The 12,097-nt window shown below is 39.9% G+C and overlaps 1 protein-coding gene across 4 annotated transcripts in view; it reads left to right on the forward strand.

The window, feature by feature from the left end:
* kdm1a (lysine (K)-specific demethylase 1a) overlaps positions 1-11,282 on the forward strand; it is a 65,012-nt gene extending 53,730 nt beyond the window's left edge. For all 4 annotated transcript variants that reach the window (XM_043717387.1, XM_043717389.1, XM_043717385.1 and 1 more), the window contains 2 exons: positions 954-1,100; positions 7,916-11,282. In XM_043717387.1, coding sequence (XP_043573322.1) covers positions 954-1,100; positions 7,916-8,101 — 333 coding nt within the window. In that variant the 3' untranslated portion in view covers positions 8,102-11,282. The remainder of the gene's footprint in view (positions 1-953; positions 1,101-7,915) is intronic.
* The last annotated feature ends 815 nt before the right edge of the window (positions 11,283-12,097 follow it).

Below are 12,097 nucleotides of genomic sequence, written 5' to 3' on the forward strand. Positions count from 1 at the left end.
GCATGGATAGGATAAATAGGCAAAGTCTTTTCCCTGGGGTTGGGGAGTCCAGAACTAGAGGGCATAGGTTTAGGGTGAGAGGGGAAAGATATAAAAGAGATCTAAGGAGCAACTTTTTCACGCAGAGGGTGGTACGTGTATGGAATGAACTGCCAGAGGAAGTGGTGGAGGCTGGTACAATTGCAACATTTAAGAGACATTTGGATGGGTATATAAATAGGAAGGGTTTGAAGGGTTATGGGCCGTGTGCTGGCAGGTGGGACTAGATTGGGTTGGGATATCTGGTCGGCATGGACGGGTTGGACCGCAGGGTCTGTTTCCATGCTGTACATCTCTTTGACTCTACGACTCTATTTGTGGCTAAATATTGAAACCTGGTGAGTGTTTTAACCTGAGCTCGTCCATTATGTAAACAGGTGATTTTGGATTGTTTGGTTAAATCCTTTCACAATTGTGATGATTCCAGGAATAGTGGATCGTGATTTCTAATGTCCTACCTCAATGAATTGTGACGTAGGTTTAAAATGTTTAAATAACATTTAAACTAATTCAGAACTTTGGCATAATTGGATCATTTATTGATAATATTTGTTTGTGCTTAAAGTTCTTAATTAAGCTTAATTAATGGCTTTTTTTTCTCTTTTTTTTGACTGTGTCTGCAAAATGTAAAGGTGGGAGGTGATGTAGCAATACTGCCACTGGACTGGTAATCTAAAACCCCAGGCCAGTGATTGGGGACATGGTTCAAATCCCAGCATATCAGAGGGTGAAATTTGAATTAAATAAATCCGGCGTCAGCTGGTTTGATGGTGACCATGTAACTTTTGCCAATTGTCATAAAAACCCACCTGGTTCACTGATCTGCAGAGAAGGAAATCTGAATAGCCTTAATTCTGAGGAAAGTAATGTCTGTCACTTTGGTTGTGTACTTTATCCTACTGTTTTTCTTGCAGCCAAAGGAGACTGTTGTTACTCGCTGGCGTGCTGATCCGTGGGCACGTGGTTCCTATTCTTATGTGGCTGCTGGCTCTTCTGGTAATGACTATGATCTAATGGCGCAACCAGTGACCCCAGGTCCCAGCATCCCTGGGGCTCCTCAGGTAAAAATCTGATATTTAGACTTTGGTAGTTTGTTTACTGAGATATTCAGTTTTTGATCATAGTGTTGTAGACCAATTTATCTGCAAAATATCAGAGGTATTTTACATTGCAACCTATCTGTTGATAGAACGTCATTAAAGAATGTTTGAAGATGGGGTTGTGAATTGTCTTCCCCTTTCCATTGGAGAACTAACAGTGATCCATTCATAAATTTTCTGCTGCGATTGTCATGACTGGGGAAGTACCAAGTTTGTCACTGTTGCTGAAATACCATTTTGGAGTTATGAATTAAGTCAGTTGAATAGGGAGTGTATGCTTGACAGTAAAGTGCAATTTTTTTATTCATTAGTTCGAAGCACAAGATATGTTACACAAGGTTTATCTTTGACTTATAGATGATAATATGGCGAGTGGGATTTAGTGGTTTAACTCAAAAAATCTGCTTCTTTAAAAACTCTTCCATGAAACATAGCATGTAACTTGAAAGCAGCAAACTCAATTTGTTTCAATAAATGGAAAGTCGATTTCAGTTGAGCAGTCAGTTGTAATACTATGTGACTTTAATCAGCTATCATTGACTAAAACAAAAACTATCATGGGATATGGATGTCACTGGCCAGGCCAATATGTATTGCCCAGAGGGCAGTTGAAAGTCAGCTGTATTGCTGTTGGTCTGGAGTCACATACAAGCCATGCAAGATAGGGAGGACAGATTTCCTTCCCAAAAGGGCATTAGTGAACTAAATGGACTTTTCCCAACAGTTGGCAACGGTTTTACAGAAATGATATTGTTTATTGTCAGGTGTATGCAAGCTAGAACAGACAGTGCAGTGAAAAGTATATAATGTCGCCAACACATGGCACTATCTAAGGTACAAAAAGTGGAGAAAATAAAGAAATGTTATAGTACATTACAGTATAAGTCTGGAAAACAAGAAATAAAGTTAAATAGATAGACATTACAGTCTATCTATAAGGGCTTCCATGTGGTCTGACTGGGCTCCACCAGTTCCCAACTAATAGCCATCTTTGCACCTGGCCTGGTGGCTGTGGTCCCCGCACTGGGTTGTTGACAGACCCTGTTTGGCTCCAGATCGTCCCTGCTCTCCTGGGTCACTGACAGCCTCTGCTTGGCTCCAGACCGACCCTGCTCTCCTGGGTCACTGACAGCCTCTGCTTTGCTCCAGACCGTCCCTGCTCTCCTGGGTCACTGATGGCCCCTGCTTGGCTCCAGATTGTCCCTGCTCTCCTGGGTCACTGACAGCCTCTGCTTGGCTCCAGACCGACCCTGCTCTCCTGGGTCACTGACAGCCCCTGCTTGGCTCCAGACCGACCCTGCTCTCCTGGGTCACTGACAGCCTCTGCTTGGCTCCAGACCGACCCTGCTCTCCTGGGTCACTGACAGCCTCTGCTTTGCTCCAGACCGTCGCTGCTCTCCTGGGTCACTGATAGCCCCTGCTTGGCTCCAGACCGTCCCTGCTCTCCTGGGTCACTGACAGCCCCTGCTTGGCTCCAGACCGTCCCTGCTCTCCTGGGTCACTGACAGCCCCTGCTTTGCTCCAGACCGTCCCTGCTTTGCACGGGGCCCACTGGCCGCCATCCCTAGTCCGGGGTGCAGACCTGCCCCCAGGCCATCCCCAATCTGCTCTGAGCCACTGACAGAAGAAGAAGAAAATATCGAGAAAGAAGAGAACAGGAAAGAAAGGAACGGATGGAGCAGACAAGCACCGGCTGGAGCATCCTGTTCCACTGTCATCCTGGATTTATAATAACAAGGGTCATCATTAGACTCTGAATCCCAGGGTTTTATTGAATTGAAATTCCACCATCTGCCATGGTGAGACTTTAACCCGGCTCCGCAGGGCATTACCTGGGTCTCTCGTTTAACAGTCTGTTGATGGACATTGCTGGCCAGTTTATGATGAGTTCCAACTTCTATTCAGCAGCTCCATCATGCTGTATGGAAAGCATGAAGGCCTGTTTGTCTAATGGAAGTGTGAGCACTGTTTGTAATAGAAACTGTGACTTATTTGCCCTTACAAATAAGTGAATAGCATGGAACTGAATGGTTATGAAAGGGCTGAGGCATATTGACCATTACCAAGAGATGGAAATGTTTTGTCAAGAATTTGAACTGAGTTGGCACCTATATTGTACAAGGTCTCCAAACTAGTAGAAAGCACTGATCTTTGGTTCTGTAGTTATTTTGTCAGGAATGTTCAGTTAGCAGGAAAGGCTTGAAGAATATGTTGGGCGTACTTAATCTAACTCATGGAATTTTGCAGCGTAGAAGTGGAGTATTTGATCCATCATCTTTTTGGAAAGAATACTCAGTAATCCCATTCCCTTGTTGTTAGCCAGCAATCCTACAGCTATTTCCTTTTCAAGTATTTATTTCCTTTTGAAAATTGCTAATGAATTTGCTTTCATCACCCTTTCAAGTGGTACACATCAGATCATTAATAGCATGTTGAATAAAAACAAGAGTTTCAAACTTCCTTGTTTTATGTACACATCTGTTTTTACAACAATAGTTCATAAGTGCTTTTTTAATATAGGTTTATCAACTTGTCCTGTCATGTTCACAGACTTGTCTATAAAACCCAAAGTGTCTTTAAAATTATGCCAGCCCATAATTGCATCATTAAGTATATATTGCTTCCCCTCCTTATTCTTTTCAAGTTCCATTACCTTGCACTTCTGTGTTAAATTTCATCTGCCACATCTGCTTAATTTGTTGGTGTGTCCCTGTGCTCCTTTAAATAGTCTGCCGTTAACATCTTCATTGTTTAACACGTTTCACTTTTGCACCATCAGCAAAGTTTGAGATTGAGATTTCACCAAAAAGAATTTTGTTACTAATGTTGATCCCAGGCGACTCCATTGATTACTTCTCTCCAGTCTGGCAAAATAACCATTCACCACTGCTTTGTGTGTCTCGATCAATTTTGTCTTCACAGCCTTTTCTCTTTAATTCCTTTGGGCTTCTGGCGAATAGAGATTAAAATCAAATGGAGAAAAGGGTTTATGACCCGCAGCAAATCCAGAATCCAGTTGAAGTTGAGCCAAATACGACTGAGGTAGATGTTTAGTTGGCTAGTTTTTCAGTACCAGGTTTTATGTTTCTATGCTCAATCCTGCAATTCCTTGGCATAATTCCAGTATCTAAAGAGGGCAGACATTGTCACCATTTGGCCTCAGCAATTTCTGCCATTATGTAGTCCAAGACTACATCCTATTTGAGATGGACAACTTTTCTACTCAAAACTCTCAACCTTTTACATAGCTCCTCTACCTATCCTATCTAAATGGTCTCCTGTTTACTCCTTTGCTTCGCTTCACACAAATGCTAGACAGTGATCAACTCCAACAAGACAGCATTTAACCATCGGAAGATCGTATGAGGAAAGGCTGAGGCACTTGGGGCTGTTTTCATTGGAGAAAAGAAGGTTGGACTCTCCTTCATTATGGGCATTTAAACGTGCATTGGATAGGCATATGGAGGATAGTGGGCTAGTGTAGGTTAGGTGGGCTTGGATCGGCGCAACATCGAGGGCCAAAGGGCCTGTACTGCGCTGTATTTTTCTATGTTCTATCTCTTCTTGATGTTCAATGGCATTTACCTCCGCTGAATTCTTCACTACCCCCAACTTGGGGCTTATCATTGGCCAGAAACTGACCTGGACTAGCCATCGAGACACTGTTACTATGAGAGCAGGTCAGAGACTGCTGAGAATTGTGCAGTGATGAATTCACCTTCTGACTCCTGAAGTGTCTCCATCATGAGTTCTTGTGGGAGGCAACCACATGTCAGGGTGTGAAGGAGCAACTATAGATGTAATATGTAAGATGAAGATGTTTGCACTCAGTGAAAGAAAAGCAACTGGACTTGACAATACAACTTCCTGAACCACCTCTAAAATTCAGCAACATTAACTCTTGGTCTCCGCTCTACTTTCTTGCCTGTAACCTATCAACTTTAGGAACATAGGAACACGAGGAGGACATTCAGCCCCTTGATGTTTGCTTTCGTTGCTCAGACCATTGAGTATATTGTAGGAGTTGGGCCATCATGTTGTGGTTGTACAGGACGTTGGTAAGCCCACGTTTGGATTACTGTATGCAGTTCTGGACAACCTATTATAGGAAGGACATGATTCAATTGGAGAGGGTGCAGAAAAGATTGGTAAGGATGTTCCCAAGACTGGAGGGTTTGAGTTATGAAAGGAGGCTGATTGGCTGTACCTTTCTCACTGGGGTGAAGGGAGTTGTGAGATGACCGTAGAGATTTATAAAATCGTGAGAGGCATGATAAGGTGAATGCTAAAGTCTTTTCCCAAGGGTAGTAGAGTTCAAACCTAGCTGAGGGGAGAAAGATTTAAAAGGGACCTAAGGGCAATTTTTTTATACAGTGTCACAAGTGGAATGAACTGCCAGTGGAAGTGGTAGATGCAAGTACAGTTACAGCATTAAAGACATTTGGATAGCTATACGAATAGGAAAAGTTGAGAGGGATATGGGCCCAGTGCAGACAAATGTGGCTAGATTAGTTTGGGAAACTTGATCAGCATGAGTACATTGGACCGAAGGGTCTGTTTCTGTGCTGTATGACTATAACTTACCAGACACAGGTTCAAGGTAAGGGGCAGGAGGTTTAGGGGGAAGTGAGGAAAAACGTTTTTGCCCAGAGGACAGTGACAGTCTGGAATGTGCTGTCTGGGAGGGTAGTAGCTGTGACTTGCCTCACGTACTTTTAAAAAGTACCTGGATGAGCACTTGGCATATCATAACATTCAAGGCTATGGGCCAAGTGCTGGTAAATGGGATTAGGTTAAAAGCCAGGTGTTTCTCATGTGTGGGTGCAGACACAATAGGCTGAAGGATCTGTTCTGCACTGTGAGATTCTAGTTAAATTGTCCCTTTTATGATACCCAGTCATGTCTTCTCAATTTCTACCCCCCCATCCCACAACTGTTTATTTCCTTTTTCAGTTCTCCTCTGCACTTGCTGTATCCAGTTTAATTCCCTCTGTTGTGAGGAGTCTACCATTTATCATGAGTTTTTTTCTTCTTAATCTAAATATAGATTTTTTTTTACAAAAGTAACACTTAATGAAGGTGTGAAATAAATGAAGTTTCTGTGCAAATATCCTAAATGAAAAACTGTAAACCTTATTATGTGTCAGAATTTTTTTTTGTCAAAATCCAGTCTTTGAATTATTTGTATTGGAGAGTTGTTGGCCCAGTTACAGTCGTGTTCTGATTGTTCAGCTGGATTGAGCAGCACCAGAATGCTAGTTTGATTCAGCAGACTTCTATAATGATTTTTCAATATCTAGATAGGTGGATGCTCTGAAAAATGTTAGAGTTTCTGGTCCTATCCACAGAAGTTACAGACAAATTGTGGCAGTTCTCCAGAATTTGTGATAAATCCAAAGAAGTATGATTTTCCAAAAACAACATGGATGTTTGTAGAACTTGCATTGTAGTTGTCACCTTTCTGCCTGAATGTGCGTGTATTTACTTGTTCACGTGCTCTTGTGCCTTCCTGTATGCTTTCTCCCCTGCTGCCATTTCATTACTTACATAAGTACAAATTATTTTTCTTCCTCTGTGTCTCGTCTACTTACTTTGACTTGCTTTTATTCCCTACCTCTTTAAAACTCCTGCTTTTATTCCATTTCCTGTTTCTCGCTCTAAGACATTTTCTCCTTTTGCCTGTTGCAATTTCTCAGCCGTGAATTGAAAAGAATTGGATTGCACAAGCTTAAATTTCATACTAGTTCTTATCCTGGGGTTTGCTCACATTTCTGTTTGAAAACTTTGCTCTGAACAGAATTTGTTGTCAAGCACAGGCAAGCAATAGGGCTCCCAATCTAACTGGTAACTTTGTTGCACTTAAAGTTAACCAAAGATCAAAATTTCAGATGATAATGTGGTAGAGATACTTCTCAATATGGCTGGCTGTAGTTGTTTCTCCAGTGGCCTCTGCCAACATCACAAAAACAAATTATCTGGTCACAGTCTCATGGTGTTTGTGGGATCTTGCTGTGTGCATTTGGCTGCTATGTTTTCTCCATTACAGCAGGGATTCCACTTCAAAAGTACTTCAATAGCTGTAAAGTGCTTTAAGATATCTTGTAGTTATGAAAAATGCTTTAGAAATGGAAGTCTCTATTTGTTTGGCTGGAAATAGCAGATAGCCAAGCTGAATTTGTTGAGGCAACAAGCAGTTTCCACAGGTTCACCACCAGTGCCCAGGGCTGAGGAGGGAAGACAAGAAGGACTATGAAAGAACCATTGACAGCATTAATTAGAGAGCCATTGGACAATGCATGTGTCAGATAGATTGGAGAATAATCAAACATGCAGTTACTTTCAAAATGGTTTGCAAATAATACTGTTCCATCCTGTATCTCATCTGTGGAAAGAAAGCTAACAGATTGTCAACTTGGTTGTTATTATGTCATTATTGTACACATAATCAATGAATATGGATTCCTGTCTGACCAAGCTCCTTGACTTTAAGAAAGAAATGCCGAAATGGGTTGTGACAAACTTTGCAGCATGTTGAGATTTCCAGAAAGTATTTGAAAACTTTCTGTCTGAAAATCTATTGAGCTAAAAGATGACTTTCATGCCAAGAGGTAAAGCATATAAAATTTGAGATATGAAGAGTATGCAGTGAAATTAAGGTTTATTTTATTTTACAAACATGGTTTGTTTGAAAGCCTTTTAAGATTAAAATGCAAAACATGAATGGCAATAGTTTAATTATCTGTGAAACTGATTCTGTTTTCTTTCTGTTGTTGTAGCCAGTCCCTCGTCTCTTCTTTGCTGGAGAGCACACTATTCGCAACTACCCTGCAACAGTTCATGGTGCTTTATTGAGTGGATTAAGGGAAGCTGGTCGAATTGCTGATCAATTTCTGGGTGCAATGTACACTCTTGCACGACAAGCGACGCCTAGTATCCCTACCCAACAACCCAGTAGCATGTAATTTATAAAAAGGCAAGAGTGCTATGATGGAAATCATTCTATTGAATTTCATTGGGGGTTTAACAACAAAAGCTACCGTAGCCCTACAGCAGACTCGCTGTCGACTTGATGCACTGGTCTCAAACCTCCTTTGCTTCGTCCCCATTACTGCCGAGTCTTTGGGGCATCATGACCACGCAACTGAGCCAAGTGGGACAGCTTACTTCGGCTGTGGGAGTGGGAGGGACACTTCTCACTAAATTACATAGTAACCCATTCTAATGCCTTGGGTATACTGTAGCATTAACTCCTGTGTAAATGCATCAGGCATTTTGTTAGTGAGAGCAAGAGCGTGAGTGATTGTGTTATTAAGGTGTTTTTTTTTCCCCAGCCATACTAGTATGTGCTTTAGGATATTTTGAGTATGAATTTGCAGAAATAAAACGTTTTGATGTAAGGGTCAACAATTCCATAAGAATGGCATTTGATTTAATGTGTCGTTACTGTAAACACTAGGGCTGTTAATGGAACAAGGTAGCTTCATGTTGAGGTTTGTTCAGATTGTATTGTTTTTTTGTTACAATGCTTACACTGCATCATCTAGGTTTGTGAGGAATTTCTTTTGGACCAATCTTACTTGCTGTAATGAATTTCACTGTAACCACGTACCCTAATTAACTCTGGTTACTTTGCACTCTAAAGTATTTAAAATACTCAGATGGTCTTTACATATGTTACAACTACCATTCTTGTTTTCGAAAATGCTACCTAAAAATGTGGTATAAACTGGAATAACTGATGTTTGGAGTATATTGAAAGTGCCCAGTGCATCTAACTGATGTTTAATGGTCCAAATTCACTCCTCTTTTGGTCCCAGATGCTATTTTTAAACCTCTTGTAAGGGCCAACAATCTCTACCAATGTCAGAGACCTGAGCACTGCAACATATGCAAAAGGGTAAAATTGTGTGTTTCCCTGATGTCACAAGGAATGTTCCGACTGGCTGGCTGGACAAAAGGTTATGTTTAAAGCTCCTTGTTTTTTGCACCTTAAAGTCGTCTCCAGGGGAAATTTTTTCAGTTCTTCAATTTTGCATCGCAGTAGAATCCCTGCGTCCGATTTTATACCAACAAACAATTTCACACACTAACTAGTGAAATCCACTTGTAGTGACCTTGTGCATGCAATTATCAAATAGAAGTTGTCAAATCCACTTTTATGAACTTGCAGGGTGTTGTTGAATAAATGAATAGTATTAGTTATGATGCTTTACACAGCTTGTGACCTTGGCACTCTTAAAGTTGCCCCACTTTTACATTCCATCTGTTTTCTGCCCAAGACCAGCACTCTATTCAATTGGCTGTGTTTTTGGATTTGGAATGTGAATGACACCAGCAAAACCATATTTACTCATCAAAGGGTGATGGTGCGTCTATTATTGATCTTTTTGCAATCAAGTTATTAGTCCATGTCAGAGACCAATTTAAATCAGCTGCATTTCAATAATTCTGGCTAGGCAGGGCCAAAGGGCATTAGTTAGATACTTGCAATAGTCCAGCTAATTTTATAGTTTTAAGCTATCAGATTTATTACTTTAATGTGCACATTATGCTGGAAATCTGAAGTAAAAACACAGCATGCTGACAATATTTGTATGTCAGATGCTGCCTGTCTTGTATATTCCTGTATTCTTCAATTTAGCACTCAAGTAGGATTTGAACTCAGCTTCTGGGTTGCCAGTACAGCACACAAAGGCTCTTAAATAGCTGACAAATGCAGGTAGTTAATAATGCAGATAAGTATTGAATTAAGTGCCTTTGGCCTGAAAATGTATTGATTAATTGGTGGCATTATTTATTTATTATAATTAATTAAATTATAATTAATTAATGCCACCAATTAATCAATACATTTTCAAAATGTATTATCATACATAATTATAATTAATGGCATGAGCAATCCAGGGGCCCAGATTAATGCTCTAGCATGGGGACATGGATTCATATCTTGTCACAGCAACTGATGGAATTTAAGTTAATTCACTGAGTAATTGAATTTAATTTTAAAATTGAAAGCTACTCTCTAATGATGACCATGAAATTATGTTTGCTTTAAAACAAAATGTATCTTGTTCACTGTTCTTTATCTTGAGGTGGAAATCTGCTACTCTGATCTGGCCAACATATGACTCCAGATCTGTAGTAATGTGATTCTTCACTGCTGTCAAAGACAGTCAGAGACTGGGAACAAATGCTGACCCTGCAAGTAATGCCAACATCTCATGAGTGCATATTAAAAATTTTTAAAAATTAAAAGGTGTTAGAATCCCGAGCAGTGCACTAGGAGGGGTGATGAAGCAGCTATTTAAAGCATCAGTCAGTGGTACTGCAGACATTAAGGATCACCTATACTGATCAGTCAAGGTTTAAGATTGGAGAGCTGGCAGAACAATTAGTGAGTTTGTTATCAATGGGTTTTTAAGTGTATTTATCAAATTCCCTACACCCCTATTCTCTTGAATCTATGAAGACTGTATTGTGATGTTATTAATAATGTGTTCAATGACTGCACTTCAGAACTGCTTTATTCACTATAAAATGGTTTGGGACATCCTTAGATTGTGAAAAGAATTATATAATTGCCAGTTTTTAAAAAGAATTCCTGAGCTGGCAGTGGTACATTGTGTCACACTTGATAATCTGGTTGAAGATTATGTCACAGCAGTACCTATAGTTTTCAATTGAATCACTCTTCTGGTAGTTTATTTTACCATATATCTTTAGTGTGCCAAGATGTAACAAGGTTTTTACTGTGAATTATTGACATTTTTGTCAACCCTAGTGTCTACAGTCAAAGCAAATTATGTTATGCTTTTTAATTGGTTTACAGATGATGTAGATTGAATTGCAAGGGCAGTTTCTGAAGTACATTGAAATGGCTTTCCATTAGAATTAACAGCTGGTCCACAAATATGCATGAAATGCCAATGGGACTTTTCATTTTTTTACACATTTTAAACAGTGGAAAAACAGTGTATAATTTTTATTGGCTTGTCAGATTTGTATTTTGGCAAAGAGGGGTGTAACAAAAAAAAGCGCCTTGTTTGCTAAATTTTAGAAGATTTTGCACTTTTTGTCATCGGTGTGCTAAGACTATACCTTGTGTAAGGCCATAAATATATTTTAAATAAAAAGTGAAATGTATGGATTTTTGTGTGGTTGTGATGTTTTTTGAAAAACAATCATTATTTTGTTCCTAAATAGATTAGTGGAAGGTATGCTTACTTATTTAAAGGTCACCTTGTTCCAACTGACTTGTTAGAGTTAGTACACTGCTTGATGTCCTGAGATACTCAGGCTAATAAACATCTTGTTAGGTCTTTCATTTACATTGTTTGCTGATTGCAGTAGGGGCCACACAATTGACCTCAGAGCACCCGGGCCAGGAGTGAATGGCAAGAATAGGTTTGTGTTCCAGATGATAATCCCACTGCACAGTGACAGATGCTGGGAAAAGTGTGGGACGTTGTGGGATGGTGAAAGGACTATGCACATTTCAGATGAATAACTTGTCCATAGACTCTGGAGAACCTGGTAAGATGCTATGCAGAGATAACGTAAGAAATTTGCAACAAAAAAGGGAAAGTGTGCTAAACCGGCAGACAGATAACTGATTAAATTATGAGTTGTACTACACAAAAACAATCAGAAAATGGACGGAAATATGCATCACTAAATACATTTCCAAAATTTTATCTTGATGTCATGTTCACTGAATCGGAGCATCTGTTTCAGATGTAGTTGGATTTTTTTTTACATTGTTAGCAAGATTAGCTCTTTCTATGCACGCTGGTCTAGACCTATCATAATTAGAAATGGCTGGCTGAATGATTTGTAGCAAAGTATGTATGAGTAGTTGGAGGATTTCAAGCATTGTTAAATTGGTGTCTATTTAATTTCCCCTGTATGCTGAGTTTTCTGTGTTGGATTAAAGATAAACTTAGTTACCATTTGACAAT

The sequence above is a fragment of the Chiloscyllium plagiosum genome, chromosome 27 (assembly GCF_004010195.1).
Source record: "Chiloscyllium plagiosum isolate BGI_BamShark_2017 chromosome 27, ASM401019v2, whole genome shotgun sequence".
Lineage (NCBI taxonomy): Eukaryota > Metazoa > Chordata > Chondrichthyes > Orectolobiformes > Hemiscylliidae > Chiloscyllium > Chiloscyllium plagiosum.